Source organism: Trichechus manatus, unplaced genomic scaffold, assembly GCF_000243295.1.
Source record: "Trichechus manatus latirostris isolate Lorelei unplaced genomic scaffold, TriManLat1.0 scaffold00019, whole genome shotgun sequence".
NCBI classification, from domain to species: Eukaryota; Metazoa; Chordata; class Mammalia; order Sirenia; family Trichechidae; genus Trichechus; species Trichechus manatus.
In genome coordinates, this window is record NW_004443955.1 from 24546158 (window position 1) to 24570851 (window position 24694).

General features: G+C 52.3%; 1 protein-coding gene across 1 annotated transcript; it reads right to left on the bottom strand.

Annotated features, from left to right (window-relative positions):
- Positions 1 to 9190: 9190 nt before the first annotated feature.
- On the bottom strand, positions 9191 to 22044 carry KLHL25 (kelch like family member 25). Its single transcript, XM_004372672.2, has 2 exons — positions 20247 to 22044; positions 9191 to 9342 (listed from the first exon to the last, which is right to left on the bottom strand). The coding sequence occupies exon 1, from the start codon at positions 22037 to 22039 to the stop codon at positions 20270 to 20272; it is 1770 nt and encodes a 589-aa protein (XP_004372729.1). The 5' UTR covers positions 22040 to 22044; the 3' UTR covers positions 9191 to 9342; positions 20247 to 20269.
- Positions 22045 to 24694: the final 2650 nt, after the last annotated feature.

Genomic DNA, 24694 nt, shown 5'->3' on the forward strand with positions numbered 1-24694 from the left:
ACCACCAGGATAGCGATAATAAAAAAGACAGCCAATCACAAGTGTTGGTGAGGATGTAGAGAAATTGGAACCCTCATACTCTGCTGGTTGGAATACAACATGGTGCAGCCACTTTGGAAAACAATCTGGCAGGTCTTCAAATGGCTAAACATAGAGTTACCAAATGACCCAGCAATTTCACTCCTAAGTATATACCTAAGAGAAAAGAAAACACACATCCACACAAAAACTTATACATGAATGTTCATATCAGAATTATTAACAACCAAAAAGTGGAAACAATTCAAATGTCCATCAACAGATCAGTGGATAAACAAAGTGTGATATATACATACAGTGGAACATTCTTCAGCCATTAAGGGAAATGAAGTCCTACTACATCCTATAATTTGACTAAACCTTGAAAACACTGTGCTAAGTCAAAGAAGCCAATCATAAAGGACTACATATTGTTTGATTCCATTTTTACAAAATGTCCAGAATACGCAAACCTATAGAGACAGATGGCAGAAACAGTTAGGCACTCAGCTGTTAACAGAAAGGTTGGCAGTTTGAACCCACCCAGCCGGCTCTGCAGGAGAAAGACCTAGAGATCTGCTTCTGTAAGGATTACAGCCTAGGAAACTCTACGGGGCAGATCTACTCTGTCACATGGGGTCACTATGCATCAGAATTGAATCACTGGCACCCAACACCAACAACAACGAGACAGAAAGTAAATTAGTGGTTGCCTCAGACTGGAGCAGTTGGGAGGGAATGGGGAGTAATTACTAATAGGAATAGGGTATCATTTTGGGGTGATGAAAATGTTCTAAAATTGACTGGCAATGGTTGCACAACTCTAAACATACTAAAAACCATTCAACTGTACCCTTTAAATGCGTGAATTATATGGTAAACCAAAACCAAACCCACTGCCGTTGAGTTAATTCTGTCTCATAGCGACCCTATAGGACACAGTAGAACCGCCCCATGCGGTTTCCAAGGAGCTTCTGGTGGATCTGAACTGCCGACCTCTTGGTTAGCAGCCGCAACACTTAACCACGACGCCACCAGGGCTCCGAATTATATGGTACGTGAACTATATTTCAATAAAGTTGTTATGTATTTAAAAGGGGACATGAAATAATATGTCACTATCGTAATTGTGACTAGTTCATGAAAATCAGCCAGTGAAAACCCTATGGATCACAAAGGTCTGATCTGCAACAGACCGTGGGTACGGCGCAGGAACAGGCAGCATTTCCTTTAGTTGTGCGTAAGGTCACCATGAGTCGGAGGCAAACTTCACAGCAGCTAAAACATCAACAACTATAACTGGGTACAGAAGTATATAGACTGGCAGGTAGGGAGATAAGCAGAACGGATAGAAGGATGGATGGATGAACAGACAGGTGGGCAGACAGACACCCAAAGATACGGAGCCTTACCCTCTGCTTTGCTGCCAATCCTCTCAGGTGCTGCCCTTTCTTGTCGTTTTTGTGCCTCAGGAGTTTTGATACTCCGGGCAATGCACCGCAATGAGAGACAGCAGCGGTGAGGGTTGTTTTTCTTCTGTAAAATGAGAGGACAACTGTGGCAGAGGAGGTGGGAAAGGAGACGCCGTCACAAGCAGAGGCACAGTGTGGGGAACGCGAGCCAGCGCCAGCGGAGGGTGACATCAGGAGAGGATCCCTGACAGCACTTCCGCCTGTGAGCCCGTTTCCCCGGTATGGAGAGCCTTTGCAGGTGAGGAGACCTTGCTCCAGGCCACTTCTTCCTGAGGGAGGCGGGGCCATGTCGACTTCCGGCGCTTGAATCTTCCCACCGCGTCTCCGGCAGCACATGGGTTGGGAGTTCTGGCCTTGTCTGGAAAAGGGAAGCTCACCTCCTCGGTTGCTAGCCCTAACTTCCTTCTCAGGCAAGCCTGCACAGACCGAACTCATACCCAGTGACCTAGGCCTCCTGGGGAAGGTCCACTAAGGGCGACCTGGCCCTTCTGTGCTCAGCGCGAGCCATGAAAAGCAGCGAACTCCGGACCCGAGGCCTGGCCCTGGGGAGACCATCCTCAACAATAAGACAGGAAATCACCCTTTTTCAACGCAGTTGCATTCCCAAGGAGAAAAGTCTCGTCAGTTGGAGACCTTCTTTTTTTAATTTTTATTGTGCATGAGGTGGAAGTTTACAGAGCAAATTAGTTTCCCATTTGATAGTTTGTACGTAGTGTTCCATGACATTGGTTTCATTCCCCACAATGTTGCAGCATTCTCCCCACGTCTGTCCTAGGTTCTCCGTTTCCTGTTGTCCTGATTTTCTGCCCCTTCCTGCCTTCTCCTCTTTACTTTTGGGCAAATGTTGCCCTTTTGATCTCGCATAATTGATTGTTCTAAGGAGTATGTTCCTCTGGGTATTGTTGATTTTATGGGCCTGTCTATTGTTTGGCTGAAAAGGTGGTCTGGGAAACGTATTTCTTGCAGGGTTTCTTTGATTCCCAAGAGAACCTGGACTGCTTTCTCCTTTCCAGTTAATTTTTTTTTTCCCTAACACACAGCACACACAGCACGCGCGCGCGCACACACACACACACACACACACAACTACTCAGCTGGAATCTTACATGAGGCAAGGCAAATGAGTATTGAGGGAGTCTAGCAGCCTCTCTATCTACCCAATTTGGTTTAATCCTTACAGCAGGCAATATTACCTTTTTTTTTTTTTCTAAACAAATGAAGAAATGGAAGCTGGAGGAGGAAAGGGACCTTCTTAAGAAGGTCACCCAGTGTGTAAGAAGGAGAGCTGCGATCTGAGCCCCAGCTGGCCTGACTCCCCCCTGCACTGTGGGACCAGAGAAGCAACGTCCTGAGGCTCAGCTGGTGTGATCAAAAGGCCTGGGGTTGTTTCTGGTCAGCAGGCATCGAGGGGGGAAGAGCAAGGACAAGCTGGGCCTCCCCAGGACCTGTGTCAGTGCCTCACCACCCCCACCATGATGTCCTCCAGAGCATGACAGGTGCTGCTCCCCTTCTGCCTTTCAAATTTCCGGTTAATTTCTCTTTTGGCCAACTCAATATGATATCACACTGGGTGTGCTGGGAACATTGTTTCAGCTTTGTCAAGTTGACACAGTACAAAACCACCACACTCCAGTTAGAAGGTGTTTTTGTTTTGTTTTTCCTCCCGGTCTAAGATCCTAGAGAGGGCCGGGGCAAAAGGAGGGGGTAGGGAGAGAAGTATGTGGGGTGGGCAGCTCAGCAATAAGGTCAACACTATCTGTGGCCAAAGGTGAAAAATGGTACCTTGTCCTGAAGGGGAGGCCTGCCCAGCCCCCTTGTGGCCACAATAGCAATTTCCAGTTAGACCCCATGTTGTTGTTAGGTGCCTTCAAGTCGGCTTCAACTCATATATACAACCCTATGTACAACAGAACAAAACACTGCCTGGTCCTGCACCATCCTCACAGGCGCAGCTATGTTTGAGCCCATCGTTGCAGCTACTGTGTCAATCCATCTCGTTGAGGGTCTTCCTTTTTTTTGCTGACCCTCTACTTTACCAAGCATGATATCCTTTTCCAGGGACTGGTCCTTCCCGATAACATGTCTGAAGTAGTGAGATGAACTCTCGCCCTCCTAGCTTCTAAGGAGCATTCTGACTGTACTTCTTCCAAGACAGATTTGGTCATTCTTTTGACGGTCCATTCAGTATTCTTCACCAACACTACAGTTCAAAGGCATCAGTTCTTCTTTGGTCTTCCTTATTCGTTGTCCAGCTTTCACATGCATATGAGGTGACTGGAAACACCAGGGCTTAGGTCAGGTGAACCTTAGTCTTCAAGGTGACATCTTTGCTTTTTAACATTTTTAGACCCTATGATGGCTGTGTAATTCAGTCACCATGATTGAGACAAGGGCCTGAGGCCTGAGGCTGTCTTACCTAGAGCAGCAGTGACGCCCAGTCCTGCCAGCTGGCTTTGGAGCGGGTGTCGGGTGTCGGCAAACTATGGCCCAGCCAATCAGGCCCACTGTCTGTGTTTGTAAACAGTTTTATTGGAACACAGCCGTGCCCATTCGTTTCTGTGTTGTCTGAGACTGCTTTTGCACTACTGCTTCAATGGCAGAGTTGAGTAGTTGCTACAAAGACCGCACAGCCCACAAAGCCTGAAATATTTACTGCACGGTCCTCTATAGAAAAAGTTTGCTAACCTCTTCTTTAGAATATTTGCCATCATAACTCTGAAAGCAGATCAATGCATCTTTACCACCGAGCTGGGCACAAGTCCCCAAACCCACACAAGCAGTGGTTATGCAGACATCCACTTGGAGTCTAAATGCGGGAGAGTCCCTGCCTGGATGAAGCTCCGGGGACTTCCACAGCCCTTCCCTTTCCCAGGCTAGGGCAGCAGCAAAGACCAGGTGCACTACACAGGCAGGGGGCCAATCTGGCCAGCAGATGTCTTCAGTTTGGCTCACACCGTCTTAAAAGTCATTGCTTTAGAATCAGCTCTCCCTTGTGCCACAGACCCCAGCAGCCCACACTGTCCTATACCAGATGAGTCACTCATTATCTGACCCACCAGACCTCTGGTGGTATCTGGCAAAGGATCACCCCATGGGTATGTTTTCTTGGGGGAGCCCTTTAGGCTCTGGAATTATACTCTTCAATACGGTAGCCACTAGGCACATGTGACTAAGTTATATCAATTAAGTAAAATTGATGCTCATAAATCAGATTAATCAATTGATTATGCAGCCAGGGATGTCTGGAAGGTTCTTTCGGGGTACCAGAGCAACACTCCTTCTCTCACTTAGCTGCAGACAGGAGAGGAAAATGATCCAGTCCTACTCAATTCAACTCAATGAGCCAGTCAGTGAGCACCTGCCGGAGGACCCCAGCCCTGGGAATGCTTACAGACCTTAAAAAAAAAAAAACCTAAAGAAACAGTTGCCAACTCATGGGGACCCCATGTGTGTCAGAACAGAACTATGCCCCATAGTGTTTTCAATAGCTGATTTTTTGGAAGCAGATAGCCAGGCCTTTTTTCTAAGGCACCTCTGGGTAGACTCGAACCTCCAACCTTTTAGTTAGCAGCCAAATGCATTAACCATTTGCACCCCCTGCGGACTCCTCACAGACCTTAAACCTAACCCACAACCTGTCGCCACTGAGTTGATTCCGACTCATAGCGACCCTATAGGACAGAGTAGAATTTCCCCATATGGTTTCCAAGGAGCGGCTGGTGGATTTGAACTGTCAACCTTTTGGTTAGCAGCTGAGCTCTTAATCACTGCACCACCAGGCTTCACAGACCTCAGGATACGTAATTAATCCATGAAGGAGTAGTAGCTGGCCCTCTTTACAGATGCAGAACCTTAGAGGTTCTGGGTTTCTCCCAAGGACACACACTGGTGCAGAGCTGGGCCACTGCTCCCTTTACTGTTTCCTTCAATGAGGAGAGCAGTAAATCCTCAGGGGTCTATGCTCCAGCTGCCTGCTCAGGCCAGCCCCCAGGGCCAGAGCAAGGCTCCACGGCTCAGGGCACCTGCACAGCCAGGGGCCAGACACACTGAAACAGCTTCCACCACCACTCTGAGCTCCATTTCCTCGTCAAAATGGCCACATCAACACTGACTTTGAAGGATCATTGTGAGGATTAAATGAAATTAAATACTTAATTTCCTAATGCAGAGCCTAGCACATAGTAGGTATGCAGTAAAATGTACCTATTATAGTAGCTGTTGTAGTAATGAGCCCTGATGGTGCAATTGTTAAGTGCTTGACTACTAGCAAAAAGGTTGGTGGCTGGAATCCACCCATCGGCTCCACAGGAGAAGGGCCTGGCAATATGCTTCTGTAAAGATTGTTGTTGTTCTGCATCCTATTTTGGTGAGTGGCGTCTGGGGTCTTAAAAGCTAGAGCGGTCATCTAAGATACATCAATTGGTCCCAACCCACCTGGAGTAAAGGAGAATGAAGAACACCATAGACACAAGGAAAGTATTAGCCCAAGAGACAGAGACTTCATCAATCTGAGACCAGAAGAACTAGATGGTGCCCGGCTACCACCAATGACCGCCCTGACAGGGAACACAACAGAGTCCCTGACGGAGCAGGAGAAAAGTGGGATGCAGAACTCAAATTCTAGTAAAAATACCAGACTTAATGGTTTGATTGAGACTGGAGGGACACCGGAAGACATGGCCCCCAGACCCTCTGTTAACCCAAAACTAAAACCATTCCTGAGGCCAACTCTTCAGACAAAGATTAGACTCGACTATGGGACATAAAATTATACTTGTGAAGAGTGTGCTTCTTAGCTCAAGTAGACACATGAGACTAAATGGGAAGTTCTTGTCCAGAGGCGAGATGAGAAGGCAGAGGGGGTCAGGAGCTGGTTGAATGGACACGGGAGCTCCAGGGCGGAAAGGAGGAGTGTGCTGTCATAGTATAGGGAGAACAACTAGGGTCACATAACAATGTATGTATAAATTTTTGTATTGAGAGACTAACTTGAATTGTAAACTTTCACTTAAAGCACAATAAAAAAAAAAATCGACAGAAGACTATTGGCAAAAAATAAGGTTGTTGTTAGGTGCCATTGAGTCAGTTCCACTGGCACTGCTTGAATGACCTTCTTGGGCTCCCTGCTGTCGGAGTGGGGTGCTCTAAAGGTGAGATCACTCAAACAGTGCACATCTGCGCGCTTGACCTGTGGGCATGTAAAAATTAGCATAGTGTACTTATGAAAATACCTCCCAGGGGAGGGTGAGGTTGGCAAAAAAAAAAAAAGATTATCGCGTTATTTGTGTATTGTAAAGGTACGGTATTTGCGTTTACAGTTCAGAATAGCTACAGAAAAAGCTTGAAGATGCAGGTAGACGAGCATTATCGTGCAACTAATGAAGGTAAACCGGTTTTGTACGGTTGTTATGATAACTAATGTTAACTATGGAAGTAACTGTGCCCACCTTTAATGGCCTTCGAGCTACTTTCACACAAATGAGTATCAATTGGAGGCTCTCAATGCATAAACGTCTTGCCCACTGGAATGAATGGAATTACAATTGCAACTTAGAATCCAGCGCTCTAGGGTTTTTCAGGAAAGAACTACTGTCAAGAGGGAGGCCGTATAGGATTCTACATGCATCAATTTAAGGACTTCTATGGCTAAAATAATTCAAATAATTCCAGGAAGAAAGGGAAATTTGTTCTCATCTGGGTGGTCTGTGGGATGGGAGAGGGGCTCCCCAACCCTAGACTCACTGGAGGGGCTGATGAAGACTTCGAGCAGGGCTGGTGGAGAAGAAACCTAAATCCGCCCGCGCCTTACCTCAAGACTGGCCCAAGCACCCAAAGGCGGCAAACGATTTTCTCAAGTGTTTTATTAGAAACCTGATCAAAGCAACACAACCTTCAGGCAAAGCATCACCCCGAGGTCCGCTGTGTGACGTGTGCTTGTGTATACTAAGCAGTTCCAATGGGACCATGGGCACTCACACCCCTCGTGGAGGCCAGGGGGCGCTCTAGACCCACAGGGCACTGCCCAGGGTTTGTTAGGGCAGCCCCCTCCCCTGGCTCCATGGTTCACGTCGCTTCCCGGTAGGGCAGTCTCCTGGGACTGGGGCCAAATGGCTTTGGGGCAGCTGGGATCAAGCTGAGGGCAGAAGGCAGACTCCAACATGGGTGTTCCGCAGGGACTGGAGAGCCTGGAGACCAGCCTGCTTTCGGCTCGTCCCACACGTGGCCAGGTGCGCACCAAGGGCCAGCCCAGCGGAGAAGCCCCACTCCCTACCCCAGCTCCCCAAAGGACTACAGGCCTGGTGCCTGCACAAAGGTGGGGCACCGTAAGGAGGTGAGGCCAAATTCCGGAAGTAATGGAATTGTAACGTGTCCCCCTACCCCCCAGCAAGTCTTCAAACAGGGCAGTGCACTTTGGAGCCACTGATCCTTAAGCAGCTCGGCAGCATTACGCAAACAGCAGAAGCTTGGAGAGTCCACGGGTTTTGGCACCAAGAGTTTGTCAAGCCCCCTTCCTCCTAAATGGTACACTGGGATGAGCCACAAACTCTGACAGTAGGTGTTAGGGCGGCCCCTGGCAGGAGATGATCTCCCAGGAAGCCCAGCTGCTGGCGATATGCTGATGAGGGACCCCAATGACCCAGGAGGTGAAAAATGAACAAAGGTCTGGCAAACCTCTTGGAACCAACCTCTTCTGATCTCAGGGAGCTAATGGGCCAGATCAGTGCCTGCTGGAGGCGGAGGTCATGAGTCTGTGGCTGTCCCTGATACTAAGATGAATCCAGCCCCAGCTGGTGGACCTGCTGTGGGTGCCCTGCTGTCCCCAGCTATCATCTGCTCCTGGTCTTGGAGGGCAGGTATGCTCTTCTGAAGGGACCCCAAGGCTGCTGGCAGGTGTTGGCCTGATAGGAGACGGGGTCATCGCTGCTGCCCCTCAGAGGGGCTATGCGGAGGGGGGTCGACGGGCTGGCCCCCAGGGATACCCCACTGTCTGGCAGCATGTTACCGCCTGTGCTGACTTCCAGCCATCCCAGAGCCGTGAGTCCTGCTGTGGGGCTCCAGCTCCTTCCATGTGGTTGGACGTGGGGGGCGTTTGTTATCAGCACCTGGTGGCAGAGATGCTGGTGCACCTGGGTGATGGCGAGGCTGCCAAGGCCAACCTCTGGGAATGGGTTGGGACTTGGAGGTCTGGGGGGGGCCCACAAGATGTCCCCTTTAACCTGGGGGAGTCTGGGTGACATTTTCTAATCAAGCCTTGGGATTTCACGGAGGGTTCTGCCCCTTATAAAATCCTGCCTTGATTTTTTGTCCTTGGCAACTTTCTACACTCGGTCCTGCTGGACCCTGTTCCCCAAGGCCTGGGGCACCCTGTGTGGGTGATATCACAGCCCCTGACAGGGCAGCCCTGGAACTGAAGGGTGTGCACTCAATGTTATGTGACCCACAGCCTCCCAAGGGCTACCTATCTCCACCCCCACCCCAGGCTAGTATCTGCACCTGGGATTGTTGATGCCCTCCAGGCCCCGTCCTGGACGTGCTGAAAGAAAGAAACCCAAAGCTCTGCAGACGCTTTCTTCTCCACACGGAGTCCTGGGGTCAGTCCACGTGCCCTCCGGAGGGCCTCTTCCCCCGTAAACCACTGCAAACCTGAAGAGGCCTGGGGTGGGCACAAAGGAGGTGGAGGTGGCTCCTCTCCTGTCTAAAGCTCAGGACAGCCCCAAAGCTGCTGCTCCCCGAGCTGGTGGGCGGCTCCGGCCGCTTGGAGCGCTGCCCAGGGCCGGTCTGAGCTTCCTGTTCTGCAGACAGGGTCAAGGCCACTCCATGACAGTGAGGGCTGCGGAGAAACGCGCAGAGCCTGGGGAGGAAAAAGAGAACATTAGTGTTTACACTGTTCTGTCCTAATCTGGGACAAAATGATACACCAAGAGGCCGCATATAAGGGCTGGAGCACAGGCCTAGACATCAGACGACCCAGCGTGAGAATCTCATGCTGTCATCCACCAGCAGCATCGTGTGGAAGAACTCAGTCACCTCCCGAGCTGTGGTTTCCTCACCTGCAATATGGGAATACTGGTCATCCATCCATTCATTCATTCAAACCACATTCCCTGAAAACCCACTACCTGGCAGGCACTGTGCTAGGCCCTCCCTGAGGACAGGGGGCAAACAGGTGCAAACTGTCCCCATGGATCTTCCTCCAGTGGGAGAAACTGCAGTTTGTACAAATAAATATATACAGAATTACACAGTAGAGAAGCACCACAAATGAAGGAAAAAAAAAAAAGATTAAAGAGAGATTAGAACCAGGACCTTTATTTTGGTGGAGGATGTGGGAAGGTTGTTTAGGAAAAAAATCCCCTGAAGAAGTAATATTTAACCTGAGACCTGAAGGATGGACAGGAGTTAGCTAGACAGGGGGCACCAGCAGTCCAGATAGAAAGTTCAGGATGTGCAAAAGGCCCTGAGGTATGAATCTGGCAATTTTGAAAATCTAAATAAAAAGAGGCTGGTGACATGGACACACAGTGAATGAGGGCAGACAAGCGGTCTGAGAGGAGGGAGGTAGGAGGGGGCATGGTCGGCCATGTGTTAGGAAGAACAAACGACATGGTATGGACGGCAGTCGGCACGTTCCTTCACACACTGGACAAGTATTTACTGCACAGCAGGTCAATGCCAGCCCGCGACAGGCTGTAAGGGCGCGGTGCTGAATGAGGTAGGACAATCCCTGTGTTCATGAAGCTCACGCTCCAGGGTGGGTTCTTGATAAATGTTAGGTAGGTGACTGTTCTCTCTGAACTTCAGTGTCTTCACGTGGGAGATGAGGGTGGTCCCTAGGGCTGAGGTAAGCATGGAGCCATCTCATCCAAGCCAAAGGCTTCATGGAGAACATCTCTGAAGCAACTGATAAAACATATTTGCTGATGTGATCGTTTCTAAAGCCGAACCCACAGCACAGCTCAATGTAACCCTAGCATGGCCACAAGCAGGGATGTGGCTGCAGAGCTGCATACAGGAAATGAGGCCCTAGGCCACAGCGGCAGCTCCTGAGTGGATCAAATTCAGAGCACACACCCTGACAGAAAAGTAACACGGCAGCCACAGGAAGGGCTAATCACCCAGCCTCCACAGGCAGCCAAACCCCTATAGGGTATGTGGGGGTGAAAGATAAAGGTAGGGGTTTCTATCTACCTTTCATTCCTTTTTTTAAAATTGTGGTAAAATGCATATAACACAAAATGTGCCATCTTAATCATTTTTAAGTGTACAATTCAGTGGCATTAATTATATTCACAATATCGTGCAACCATCACCACTATTCCCAAAATGTTTTGATCACCCCAGAAGGAAACTTTGTACCACTTAAGCAATAGCTTCCCATTCCCTCCCCCCACCCCAAGCCTGGCAATCACTAATCTACTTCCTGTCTCTAGGACTCTGCCTATTCCAGAAATTTCACATAAATGGAATCATATATTTGTCCTTTTGTGTCTGGCTTATTTCACTCAGCTTAATGTTTTCAAGGTTCACCCACAGTGTAGCACGAATCAGGACTTCATTGCTTTTTATAACTGGCTAACATTCCATTGTACACACACACGTTGTTTACCCATTCATTCACGGACAGACATTTGGGTTGTTTCCACTTGTGACTACTGTGAATAATGCTGCAGTGAACACTGTTGTACCAGTATGTTTGAATCCCTGACTGCAGTCCTTCTGAGTCTATACCTAGGGGTGGAATTGCTGGGTCATAAGGTAGCTCTAGGAGTCTCTGGATGGTGTGAACAGTTAAGCACTCAACTATTACCCAAAAGGCTGGCAGTCTGAACCCAGAGGCACCTCAGAAGACAGGTCTGGCGATCTGCTTCTGCACACATGGGTTTGCCGTGAGTTGGAATCGACTCAACGGCAACTAACAACAAACAAGGTAGTTTTATGTTTAACTTTCTGAGGAATCGCCAAACTGTCTTCCACAGCCGCTGCACCATTTCACATCCCCACCAGTGATGCACAAGGGTTCCAGTTTTTCCAAATGCTCACCAACGCTTGTTATTTTCTGTTTCTGGATAATAGTCACCCTATCATATGTGACATGGTATCTCATTGTGGTTTTGATTGCATTTCCGATGACTAATGACACTGAGCATCTTTTTATGTGTGCACTGGCCGTCTGTATATCTTCTTTGGAGCAATGTCTATTCAGGCCCTTTGCTTATTTTTAAATTGGGTTGTCTGTTTTTGTTATGGAGTTGTAAAGAGTTTATATATTCTAGATCTTAACCGTTACAAGATATATGATTTGCAAATATTTTCTTCCATTCTGTAGGTTGTTTTTGCACTTTATGATAATGTCCTTTGATGTACAAGTCTTTTAATTTTGATGAAGTCCAATTTATCTATTTTTTTCTTGTGTTGCTTGTGCGTTTGATATCATAGCTAAGAATCCACTGCCAAATCCACGGTCACGAAGATTTACCCCTATGTTTTCGTCTAAGAGTCTTACGGTTTTACGGGGTTTCTTTTTGAGGTAGTGAAAATGTTTTAACGTCGACCTTTGTGATGGTTGCGCACTCTGTGAACATACCAAAAGCTGCTGAATTGTACACTTTAAATGGGTCAATTTTATACTGTGTGAATTATATCTCAATAAAGCCGTTTCCAAAAAAACCTCAAACCAGGTTCTCTGGAGTATGGGGTGGGGCAGGGGAAAGGAAGGGATGTGAGTTCTCCCAAAGGGTCATGTGGGGCTCTGGCATGTCCACCCACAATTTCAGTGCCTGGCTATGCATTTCCTCTGGTGAGCACACTCTAAGTGCCGCGGCTCAGAGGCGGCCCTAAAACCACGGAGGCACACTGTGCCAATGGAGACCAGACGATGTCCCTGCACGCCGAGCTGCCTGAGGAAGGTCTCATGGTGGCTCCAAGAGAAAGGAGAAGTGAGGTCTCCCGGACACAGGGAGCCCAGGGCAGCTGAGATCTCTAGAAAGCATGCACATTCAGTTCACTCCAAGAGGCAAGAGTGTCTCTGCAAAACATCAGTTAATAGTGACAACATGATTGGTTTTGTGGCTTTGGTCATATTTACCCTGTACAGTTGCCTTGGCTTTGTAGTTGCATAAGATCTACAAACGTGAGAAGCTTATATATAGTTTTAAGTCTGTATTTATTTTGTTAGGTTGCCATCAAGTCGGCTCTAACTCACAGCAACCTATGTGTAACAGAACAAAACGCTGCCCGGCCCTGCACTATCCTCTCAGTCGTTGGTATGTTCGAGCCCATTGTTGCAGCCACTGTGTCAATACATCTCATTGAGGGTGTCCCTCTTTTTTGCTGACCCTCTACTTTACCAAGCTTGATGTCCTTCTCCAGTGGTTGGCCCCTCTTGATGACATGTCCAAAGTAAGCGAGCCACAGTCTCGCCATCCTTGCTTCCAAAGTGCATTCTGGTAACGTTATAATAAAAATAACTGAAGTCACCACTGGGGATCTGCAGAACGTCTCCATTTAAATGGAAAATACAGCTGTACCCCTCATTCATTTCATTCACTAGCTGCTAGTCTCACTGGCCATCCCTGGCGCAGCAGGATCCCAGACGCGTGGCTGGGCAGGGCGGCCACTATTTTCTCAGTTGGGCCCCTAAAGGCACCCCCCGCCCGCAACAATTCCTCCCAGCTTCTAGCAAGCAAAAAGCTGGGTCATCCTGAGATTCTCTGAGATGGCAAACTGGAACCTCTGGGCCCTGGGCTCCTGCTGCCTCCTGCCCCCATCTCCTCCCCTGCCCCAGGGACACCAGACACTCACCCACCGCCACCCCTAAACTAAACCTCAAAGCAACCAGCGTCAGGGACCCTGACCTGGGGGGTCACTCGCACCCTCCACCCTCAGGCTCGCCATTAGTCGGGCCAGCCTTGCTTTTGGCACCGTGGGCACAGGTGTACTGCTTCTCTGAGGCTTCTTCTCTGTGAGCAGGGACAACCCTCCACGCCGCAGCGTGGCTGTGGGGTCAGTGGGCACCCCACTGCCTGTGCATGCAGCTCTCACCATCCTGCGGGCTGTCACGGAGGGTCTGCCGCCAGGCGGGGATGGGTCCACTTCCCACACTCGGCACAGGGCCGGCTGTGGCCAACACGAGCCAACTAAATGGCTCCGTGGACAGATAGGCGGCACCTGTCTCTCTTGGCCATACCAGGCCGAGTGAAAGCTGGCCCATCGCATGGGGGTTGGTGAGAACCCTGAGGCCTGGGCTCTGTGGTTTCCTCTTTGTTGCCATTGAGCAGGACGGAATGTGTTCAATTGTCCTCCTCTGGCAGTGACTGAAACCCGCTGCACGGCCCCATGAGGGACTAACAAAGCTCAGCCTTTCCCAGAGGTGTCACTGAAATTCCCCCACTCGGTCCCTCCCTGTCGCCCCTCCCCAACAATGCCGATGAGGAGAGCGCGAGTTCTCCCAGGCCTGGCGGCCTGCCTGCCCTGGGCCCTGGGCCGGGGGAGGGAGGGCGTGGGGAAGGGATGAGGAAAGCAGAAGACTTGGTGGGAGAGAAAGTGAATCCACACTTAGTGGGTAACTCAGAAACAGGTGCCCACTCCAGGGGCCTCCTGGCCGCCACTGGCTGTTGTCCCCTGAGGTCACAGACCCTGGATGTGACACTGGAGCTGGGGAGGCTGGCCCTGGGAGGTCCTGCCTGTGTTTAGTTTCCAACATAGCAAAGCCCCCTCCCCCAAGTTTCTGGGTGGCCCTAGCTCTGCTGTGCAGGGGTACAGATGTGAGGACGCCATACCAGCCCAAGAGATGCCCGTGGGGCCAGGGCAGCTCTGCTCACACCCTGCCCCTAGTCCGAGCTGTTAGTGTGATGCCAACTGCCTGCCCTCTGTCTCAGTGGCCACATCTGTAATAGCAGTACGTATGACAAACAGTTTTGATTCAATGAAGTGATGACAACAAGCACTCAGCCCAGAGGCAGGCGCCCACCAAGGGCTCAAAATGGTGACCAAGACAGGGAACTAAAGGGCTGTGGGGACGAGAGGGGGGCGTCATTCAGGTGATAAGGAAAGGCTGGAAGTGGGGGGACCTCTGGCTGGCTGGCTCTTAAAGCTTAAGCCAGAGTGGCTGTCATGGATTGTGTCCCCCCAAAATATGTGTCAACTTGGGCAGGCCATGACTCCCAGTACTGTGTGGTTGTCCTCCATTTTGGGATCTGATGTAACTGTCCTATGTGTTGTAAATCCTAATCTCTGCCTGTGGATAATAAGGCAAGATTAGGTTACGTTTTATGTTAAAGAGGATTAGGGTAGGATGAAACACCCTTACTCAGATCATAGCCCTGATCCAACATAACGGGAGGTTCCCTGGGGTGTGGCCTGCATCATCTTTTATCTTACAAGAGATAAAAGGAGAGAGAATAGAGCAGAGAGAGTCCTCTTACCACCAAGAAAGAGGAGCCCAGAGAAAAGCGTGTCCTTTGAACCCGGGGTACCTGTGCTGAGAACCTCCTAGACCCAGGGGAAGACTGATGCCAAGATACACAGAAATCTCCAAGGAATGCTGGGCCCAAAAATTGAAAGGAGATAGGGATCTTCCCCCAGAACCAACAGAAGAGTGAAAGCCTTTCCCTAGAGCTGGAGCCCTGAATTCAGACTTCTTCCCTCCTAAACTTAGAGAAAACATTTGTTTGTTAAAGCCACCACTTGCAGTATTTCTGTTATAGCAGCACTAGATGACTAGAGCAGTGGTGTTCCTACAGAAGCGGGAGGGATAGCTGGAGACCTGAGAGTCAGAAACTCTCTCAGCGACCCAGGGGAGCTGGGTTTACCAGGATCCTAATCCCGTTGCCTGGCAGGGGGAACTGGGACAGCAGGGGGAAGCGGGCAGAACTGTTCTCTGGCCATCCACCAGCTGAGGCACGGGGCCAGGGGTTCCCAGGTGGCAGCCAGCCTGGTGAGAGAGTGAGTGGTCGTCTATCGTGGGAGTGGATGGGGAGAGCAGCAGGCTGCTACATTTCTGCCCTTCCTGCCTCAATCCTACTCAAGAGTGCTATGCCCCTGCAATACCATTTCCTTAAAATGCTGTTTTGACCCAGTTTTGATTCCCCTTCTTGAGCAGCTGATTAAGTCTAGTTTCCAACCACTCCCCTTATCAGGTTCTCACATTCTTGGGCCACTAGGCACCTGTCCTAATTGTCCTGGGGCCAGGTACCCAATGCCCAAACCCCATGAAGACCAGGAGACCTCGTTAACCCCACCATTCTTGCCACACATAAGCATCTCCTACAATTCCAGCTTGCTGTTTCCTTGTCCCTGGGTGCAAGCCCTGGGTGGCCCTGCATCATGGAGTGCTATGCCTTTGTCTCAGGGTCTGCGAGTGTAATAAACCTTGTTCCTTTTCACGGCCCCGTTGACTCCTCTCTCCGGCCACACACCTGACTTACTCTCTCACGAATCTGTCCGAGCAGCCCTGGTTCCAGGGCTCAGCTCCCACCCCTGCTGCCTTCCCACTGAGGGTCAAACCTCAGGTCCTGGCCTGCGGTGCTCCTCCTACTCAGTCCTGGCAACACCGAGAGGGCCACCTGAGCAGCAGAAAAGAGAGGTCAGCGTCCTGAAGAAGCTGTGCCACTAACCACAGACAGACCCCAGAACCAGGGAGAGCCAGGCTCACTCTGGGTGCCAGCTTCCTGCCCCAAGGCTGTGTCATGGGCCTTCCCCAAAGAGCCCAGCTCAGGCTGATGCCTTGGAAGAAGGGCTCAGAGACTGCTGGACTGGTCCAGGTGGGAGAGTCTGGACACAGGAGGGGCTGTGCAGAGCGTGGGAACAGCACACGCCTGTCTGTCTCAGGAAAGAGGCTGGAGCTTGAGTGAAATAAGTCAGACACAAAAGGACAGACATTATATGATCCCACTTATATGAAATACCTAAACCCATTGCCACTGAGTGGATTCCAACTCATAGCGACCCTACAGGGCAGAGCAGAACTGACCCATATGGTTTCCAAGGAGTGGCTGGTGGATTTGAACAGTCAACTTTTTGGTTAGCAGCCATAGTTCTTAACCACTGTGCCACCAGGGCTCCATGAAATACCTGGACTAGTCAAATGCACAGAAACCAATATTAGTGGCTACCGGGAAGAGGAGGGTGGGAGGGGAAAGTGGGGAGTTATTGATGCAGGGGTACCGAGTTTCTGTTAAGTCATTGCTTAAGGGGTACTGAGTTTCTGTTGAGTGATGGAAAAATGTGGAAACAGTGAGGACCATAATTAATGTCACTGAATTGTACACATAAAAATGGCTGAAATGGCAAATGTTTTGTTGTATATATTTCACAATAACAACAATAAAAAACAACTCGATGCACCTCTGGGAAGAAGGGGTCCAGTGTGGCTTTGCAGTCAGATGCAGGATTGGCTTGGTCTGTGTCGTTAATCTCTCTGTGCCCGCCTCATCATTCCTTAAAAAGGGGATGCGGGAGCACCTACGCTGAGGACTAAACCAGGTGCTGTAGTTGACTCTGACTCCTGGTGACCCCATGTGCGTCAGAGTTGAACTGTGCTCCACAGGGTTTTCAATGGCTGATTTTTCCAGAAGTAGATCATCACCAAGCCTTTTTTCTGAGGCATCTCTGGGTAAACTGGAACCACCAATCTTTTGGGAAGTAGCCAAGCTCGTGAACCATTTGTACCATCCAGGGCCTCCTCACTGAGGTCTGGGGAGGGCTGAATGAGACAAGGCCTGTGCTGCACTCAGCCTAGTGCAAGGACAGTGACTACTGTGGTGGGGGAGGTTTTTCTAGCGGGAGGGGCTGGGCCAGGTGACATGGAGAGGCCCTTGCAGCACAAAGCACTCCTAAACCATTATCGTCACCATCCTTCTCCTCGCTACCTCTTGTAGAAGCTGACTCTAAATCATGCACCTCATTTGATCCCTTCTACTCATGACAATGAGCAATATAATTATTACTCCTGTTTTCCAGATGGGAAGGCTGAGGCCCAGGGAAGCTAAGTAACCTGTCCAGGGTCAAGCAGCCAGGAAGAGCCACAGCTGAGAGGTGATGCTTGCTTCCCTCCCAGGAGCCCTGCAATCAGGGGAGTTCCCAGAAAATTAAGGAGTTCACTGGGTCCTGCCGACCTGTCCCGGCCCCATCAGGGAGGGGGGGCTGCAGGGAGTCCCCAATCTGGGGGGTGGTCAGCCCACCCCTGCCCGCACTTGTGGAAGAACTGTCCTCAGGCATCCCCAGGAGGAGTGACACCAGACTTATCAGAGCTGCCAGAGGCCATCGGCAGGGGAGGTCCGGGTGGGACGAGAGCCCTCCGCACCCCACCTCCAAAACCTGGCCCTGGGCCAGGCTGGCCTGAGGTCGGAGGAGCTTCGTTCCCTACAGGTGACCACCCCCCAGGTTCCTAAATAACCAAGAGAGTAAAAACAGAATTAATGCTGAAATGCCAACATCCTCTTTGAAGCTTAATTTCCCAGAGGACCAAGAAATTTGCTGGTCAGGTTTTTCTCCCAAAGAGGAAGACAGCAGATTAAAAAAAAAAAAGAAAACTTAAAAGAGAACAAAGCCACGTTGCTATTACCCAGGCTGGCTTGAACAAAACCAACACCACATAGTTACCGCTTCCACTGCCAATCACCTGTGGTGTATCCGTTTAAGGGGCTCGAAAGTTCAGCTGGATTTGATTTAATGGCTGAAACAGCAGATTCCATTTAGGAGCAATCCCAGCTAAGTAGGAGTGCTTTGGCTCGTGTAGAGCTTTCAGGATTCTGTCAGCAGCCACTGATTCATTGAGAAAATTAAATTTCTGGTTCCAGTCAGCCTCGGCGGGGCTCCTAGGGCCTGAGCACATGTGACAGCACATGCGCACTGGGCGCCGCACTCAACGGTAGCGCCAGAGAACGAGAGCCATGGGGCCACTGACGAAGAGGGGCCAAAGGGGCAGCCCCCTTGGCATGACCTCTGGTGTCAGGTAGGCAGAGAGATTCATCCTGGCCCCAGGATAGCCCTGGGGCCTCGGCCAGTCACCAGCCCAGAAGGCTCTTCCTCCATGGTCTTGTCTTGGACTTGGGATAACTAGAGTAGCCCCTCATTATCTCCCACCCACCCAGCTTCTTGGAAACCCCCAGGGACCCCTGCCTCCCTGCCCCCCACCCTGGGATCCCTGACCTCACAGCCCTAAGGTTAAGGACCTGCTGCCTCCACTTCCAGGTGTGGGGGACCCGTGGGGAGGGCTAAGAATGGGACATGCGAGTGACACGGCCCCTCAGCCCCTGGCCTTTCTCAGGACCTGCCAAGGTGGGGGTGCAGTCTAGAAGCGTCTATCAACCCATCCCCCAGCTCAGTGTGACCACTCGGCCCATCACCCAGTCACAGTCCTTACTCACACTTGGAGCTACTGCACAGGCTGGAGAGGACACCGGTTTCAGCCTCAGTACTGGACTCGGATCCTGTCCCCAGAAGGGGCGACACAGATTAAGTGGTCCTTCCCTGCCTTCTCCTTTCTGCTCATCTGTCTCTTCATTGGTGCTCAGGCCACTGCTCACGTCCCTCCCTGTGTCTCCTGGTCCCTCCCCTCACTCCCCGAGTGCCTAAATGTTGCTTGCTCTCCTCGCTCAGGAGTGCTGTTTCTGTGGCGGAGGAACTAAGTGACTCCCCACACAGCAAGCCCCGCCGGGGGCTTCCCTCAATCCAGACCTGCTCCAAGCAGGAGGAATTCTTTCCGTTTGCAGAGGGCAGGAGTCAGAGACCCCCAGCACTCACAAACTGAGTGGCACACAGCCAGCCCCAGGACACGCAGGACTCAGAGCCGAGCCGTCTGGTCCCACAGCCCGGGCACCTGCCCCCTCCGTACCGACAGCACCAACACCCACCTTGAGCTCCTCAACGCAGTGCACACTGGCGCACCTGGGAAGCTTCAAGCTGGCTGATGCCTAGGCCCCACCGTCTGTTTTAATTGGTCTGGGGTGTGACCTGGGTTTTAGGACTTTTTAAAAGATTCCCAGCTGGTTCTAATGTGCAGCCAGGTTTGAGAACCAGGAACCCTGGTGGTGCAGTGGTTAAGAGCTTGGCTGCTAACCAAAAGGCTGGCAGTTCAAATCCACCAACTGCTCCTTGGAAACCCTATGGGGCAGTTCTACTCTGTCCTATAGGGCTGCTATGAGTTGGAATTGACTCAATGGCAATGGGTTTACTGGTACTGGTGCAAAAGATTAATGTGCTCAGCTGCTAACAGAAAGGTTGGCAGTTTGAGTCCACCAGAGGCACCATGGAAGAAAGGCCTGGTGATCTAACTCTGAAAAAATCAGCCAAGGAAACCCTATGGAGCACAGTTCTACTCTGACACACACAGGGTCACTGTGAGTCAGGGCTGACTTGACTGGAACTGGCTCCGCACTAGTTGAAGGGTACCCTCACCATTTTACAGAAGGGTAAATAATGTGCTCAAGGTCACCCCCAGGTAAGAGGCAGCACCAGGATTCGGCCTCAAAGCTGAGAAAGGGACAAGGACGCACCAGCCACCTGCCATCCTACACAACCTTCTCTGCGAACGTGCAACTAGTACCTAGCCAAAACTCACTGCCGTTGAGTCGATTCCGACTCACAGCAACCATACAGGACAGAGCAGAACCGCCCCATAGGGTTTCCAAGGAGCAGCTGGTGGGTTCGAACCGCCAACCTTCTGGTTAGCACTGAAGCTTAACCACTGCGCCTAGAGTGGGAAAAAGGAGACACTTTCCCATCGGCCCTTCTGCAGCCCCCGGGGAGCCTCACCTGGCTGACTCTGCAGGTGCTCCTCAGGCAGGCAGGTGCTTCCAGGTGCTGACGAAGGCCGTGGGGATGAGTGAGTAGGGCACAGTGGTGATGCAGTTCCATGTGTCTGAGGTGGGGTCGTAGCAGTCCAGGGTCTTACACCGCTGGGTCCCAAAGTAGCCCCCCACCACATAGAGCTTGTTGCCTGAGGCCAGGGCATGGCAGGACATGCGCTTGGCGGTCATGTCCCCAATGCGCGTCCACTGAGTGGTTTCACAGTCGAAGCGGTAGGCTGAGGCAGCCGTGAACTCCGTGTCACCTCCCATGATGAAGATCTGGCTGCCCAGGACGGCCGCAGCCGTGTAGCGCCAGGGCTGGGGGCACTCAGCCTTGATGTTCCACCGGTTCTCCATGGGGTCATAGCACTGCACTTTGGACACCATGTCCCGGTGAATGCTGGTGCCTCCGAACACAAAGAGCTTTAGCTTGGCACTCACCACTGCAGCGTTGCTGACGCCGTCCCGCAGTGGGGCCACCATTGTCCACTTGTTGGCCGCAGGGTCATACTTCTCCACCTGCTTCAGGGACACAGACGGGGAGGCTGGGAAGACGCCAGCCAGGGACGTGTGGCCGCCGACCACGTAGAGGCAGTTCTCCAGCTCAGCTGAGCCGTGGCCGAAGCGGGCGATAAGCATGGGTGCTGCCTTGGACCACTCCTCGTGGACCGTATCATACACCCACACATCCTTGGAGACGCCGTTCTCGGAGCCCCGACCTCCTGTCACGTAGACCTTACAGCCGATGGCTGAGGCGCTGAACTCCTTCCGCGGGCTGGGTAGGTCTGCCTTGGGGATGATCTCCTTGGCCTTGTGGTCCACCTGGTAGATCTTGTCACACATGAAGGTCTGGCCTCCCAGGATGAGCAGCGTGTGGCCTGCCTTGCGCGGTCGGGCGCAGGGGCTGGTGACCACCCCGTCGTTTTGCAGGATCTTGGTCTTGCAGCAGAGGGCCTCGTCCAGGATGAGCTTGGTGCGCTCGTCCGCCAGGATGAAGTCCTCACCCGAGAGGGCCTCCTTGAGGCAGTCAGAAGGTAGCAGGGCCAGCCGCACGCTCCGCAGCAGCTCGGGCAGGTACGCCTTCCGCTGCTCCAGGTCATGCCTCACCCACTGCAGGACGGCCTCGAAGACCACCCGCTCATCCTCCGTCTCCAGCTCATCGCTCGACGTGAGATCTAGCAGGGTGTCCTTGGACAGGCTGTTGAAATCCTCGCTCTGCCGCACAGTCTCGAAGTGCACCAGGCACATACGCCAGGAGAACTCGTACAGCCGGCGGCACTGGTGGGCGTCCGACAGCAGCATCATGCCTAGGCAGTTGGAGGGCAGCAGGTTCTTCTCGAGGAACTCGGCGGCAGCGTCCCGCACATCGTGGAACTGCAGCATGTCGCCCGCCTCCAGCAGCGACTCGGCATTCTCCTCGTTGATGGCGATGCGGGAGGAGTAGGCAAAGTCCAGAAGCAGCTCCAGCACCTCAGGATGCAGATTGTCCTGGAAGTTGACCGTGTCGTCCCGGCTCTCCCGCAGGCCATGGCTGAACATGGCCTCGAAGTAGCGGCTAGAGGCGGCGAGCACGGCGCGGTGACAGGGGAAGGCACGGTCACCGGCCCAGAGCGTGACGTCGGTGAACATGCGGTGCTTCCGCAGTGTGTTGAGGTGGGCCAGCACGCAGTCAGGGTGGGAGGCCTTGTGGAAGAGCGTGATGTTCATGGAGCCCGTGCTGCTCCGCGACTTGCGGGTCTCGTGGACGCTGACCGACATCTTGAGTCAATCTGCTGGGAGAAGCAAAGCCCAGGGTGAGAGCGGCCACTCCCAAGGGCAGCCTGGTGCTGCCCATCTGTCCTCAGGGCAGCTCACTCTTGAGCCCCAGCCCTAGATTCTCTGCACTCTCCTATCCCTCCTCCCTCTCGGTTCTCCAACCCAAGTCCTGCTCCCTTGACCACCTCCAAGGACAACAGGGGCATTTGAGAACGGCTGCACTTCTCCTTGGCCCTTCAGAAACTAGCCTTGTTCTTGTCAGTGTGGATCAGCCCTGGAGCAAACATCTTTGGCCTGGAGATGAGCCTCTCACTGAGGTGAGTGCTACACGAGGCTGCCTTCCACAGTGATGAGAAAATGCAAATGGCAAGCACACGTCAGGACCAGCCAAGTGGTGTGTGCACTCAGCCATATTTCCATTGTTAACCCATTCTGTAGCCGAGCACACCTAGGCTCAGAGGCAAAGTGCCCACCTAGAGTGCAGCAGCCAGGATTCATACTTGGCAGGTGGCTCTGAAGCCCACTCCGGACCTCACTGGCCCACAGAGACTGCCTCCTGCGGGGTTTGCTACGGGAGACTTTTGAAACGAGGTTCCTGAGAAGCTGGGACACCCAAGCAGGGTCTTACAGGCTCCTGTGCTACCAGGGGGCCCTGTCCTGAGCCCCCCTCCACTCAGAAAGATCCCAAGAGCTGCTACCATGGCCCAAACGCTCAGTGCAGACACGTCCTCTGAATCCAGGGTCTGAAGAGGCCCCTTGACTCAGCTGGGATGAACACGCACTCGGGGAGGCTGCTGACCATGGCTCAGCCCACAAAGCACCTGCTCCATTCTGAGGTCCCAACAGGAAGCCAAGGCAAAGGCCCAGGAGCCACGGCCGGAAATGCTAAGACCAAGACTGGCCAATCCAGACTGGCCTCAAGCAAAGCAGCCAGAAAACTGGGAGCCATCGGAGCCTCCCTGGCTCTGTCGGGTGCCCCCACCTCCCTGTCCGCCTGGCATTACAGCCCGGAGGCGGGGTGCTCTGAGCTGCTCCTCGACCAGACAGACACAGGCTCATCCTGGTTTGAAGGGGGGTGATTCCCAAGCATTTTTATTCAAGTCCAGCCCACGCAGGACCAAAGACCCTGTTTCCTTGCCGTGGGAACAAGGCTATGCCAATTGGCCAGCAAAAGCATACTTCTCAAGAAAAGTGGCCAAAAAGCACACTGCACTGTCAGACCCCAAAAAGCCTGTGCTGCCTTCTTCCTGCTAGTCACAAGGCCAAAAAATTTTCTACTTACATAATAATCTGGGGTAAAGGAAGGAAGCGATTTCATGCTTCAATGAAATTTTAAATCAGTGCCCGACTGCACTGCCCTCTCTCACACTCCTCCCCTGGAAAGGACCCAAAGAAGCTGCAAACTAACTCGATTAGTGCTTCTTGGGCAGTGCCCCTGCGACTGGGCTCTGGGGGGCGGCGGCAGGGCCTGGCCTTGCTGCTCTGTCCCCTAAGACCCAGGCTGGGCAGACTGGAGGGTCAGCGACCTGTTTGCTGGATGGCAGGACACTGTTGTCCAAACCTGCCCGTGGGCACAGGGCCCCCTGGCTCCAAGGTAAGCCTGCCTAGAGGGATTACTGAGGGGCCGAAGGTCTCAGGAGACTGGCCAGGGGCTCTGTCTCCTCGGCAGGACCCAGTACTAGTGGGAAGGGTGGCACGGTACAGGATGAGAGTGCTGGACCCCACGGAGGTTTCGGCTCTGCTCCCCGCCCTGAACACACCTCCCCACTCTCTGTACCTCAGTTTTCTCTTCTGGAAAATGAAATTTCTGTCCCGCTCAGGCCTCCATGATTCCCTCATTGGGAAATTATTTACCAAGTGCCTCCTCCAAGCCAGGCCCTGGGATGGGGCATCCAGGTCACAGGGACGGGAGAGGCTGTGCTAACAACTCGGTCCCCTATTGCCCAATGTGAATTTCGGACCCTGCCACACATTTCCTCAAATCTTCCTGTGATTGCTAAATCCTCATTCCAGCTTCTTCCACCCCCTTGATCACTGGACACGTTCCCAAATGAGGCTGTTTGCCCAGTGACCCAGTCCTGCCCCACCCCACGGCCTCTGCTGTACTGGGCACTATGTCTGAGGTGTTGCCCTTCCTCTGCACGCCACACTGGGAAAGTGGCCTCAGGGCGCCAAGAACCAGGCCTCCAGTGGGGTCTCTGGGACACCAAGGCCCAGGCCTTTCCCCCGGGGGTCAGGTCCCGTGACTGATGCTGAGGCTGGCCTCAGTTCTACTCGCCGTCCCGCACTTCCACAGGTCCTGCCTGCTCTGGGTGCCTGAGCACCTCCCACACCTGCCCCTCCCCACCCTGACCAGCCAGGGAGCCAGGCCATCCCCATACTCAGGCTGAGCGCTGCTTCAAATGCTCGAGCACGCCCACCTCCCCTCGGATTCCTTTTACAGACAACCTGGGTTGGAATCCCAGCTCTTCACCTTGTTATCTATGGCCCTGTGACCAGGACTTCACCAGTTCCTGCTCCTGGGAGAGGGGCTCAATGGGCTCCCACAGGGCCTGGTGTCCCCACACTGCCAACCACACGGGGACATATATTCCAGTCCTGCCAGGAGGAGGCCTCTGGGTTTTCTGGACTGGGCACTTTCCTTGAGTGGCACACTTC

What these genes read in the sequence shown, in the direction of transcription:
- KLHL25 (XM_004372672.2), bottom strand. Translation starts at nt 22,039, where the DNA reads ATGTCGGTCAGCGTCCACGAGACCCGCAAGTCGCGGAGCAGCACGGGC.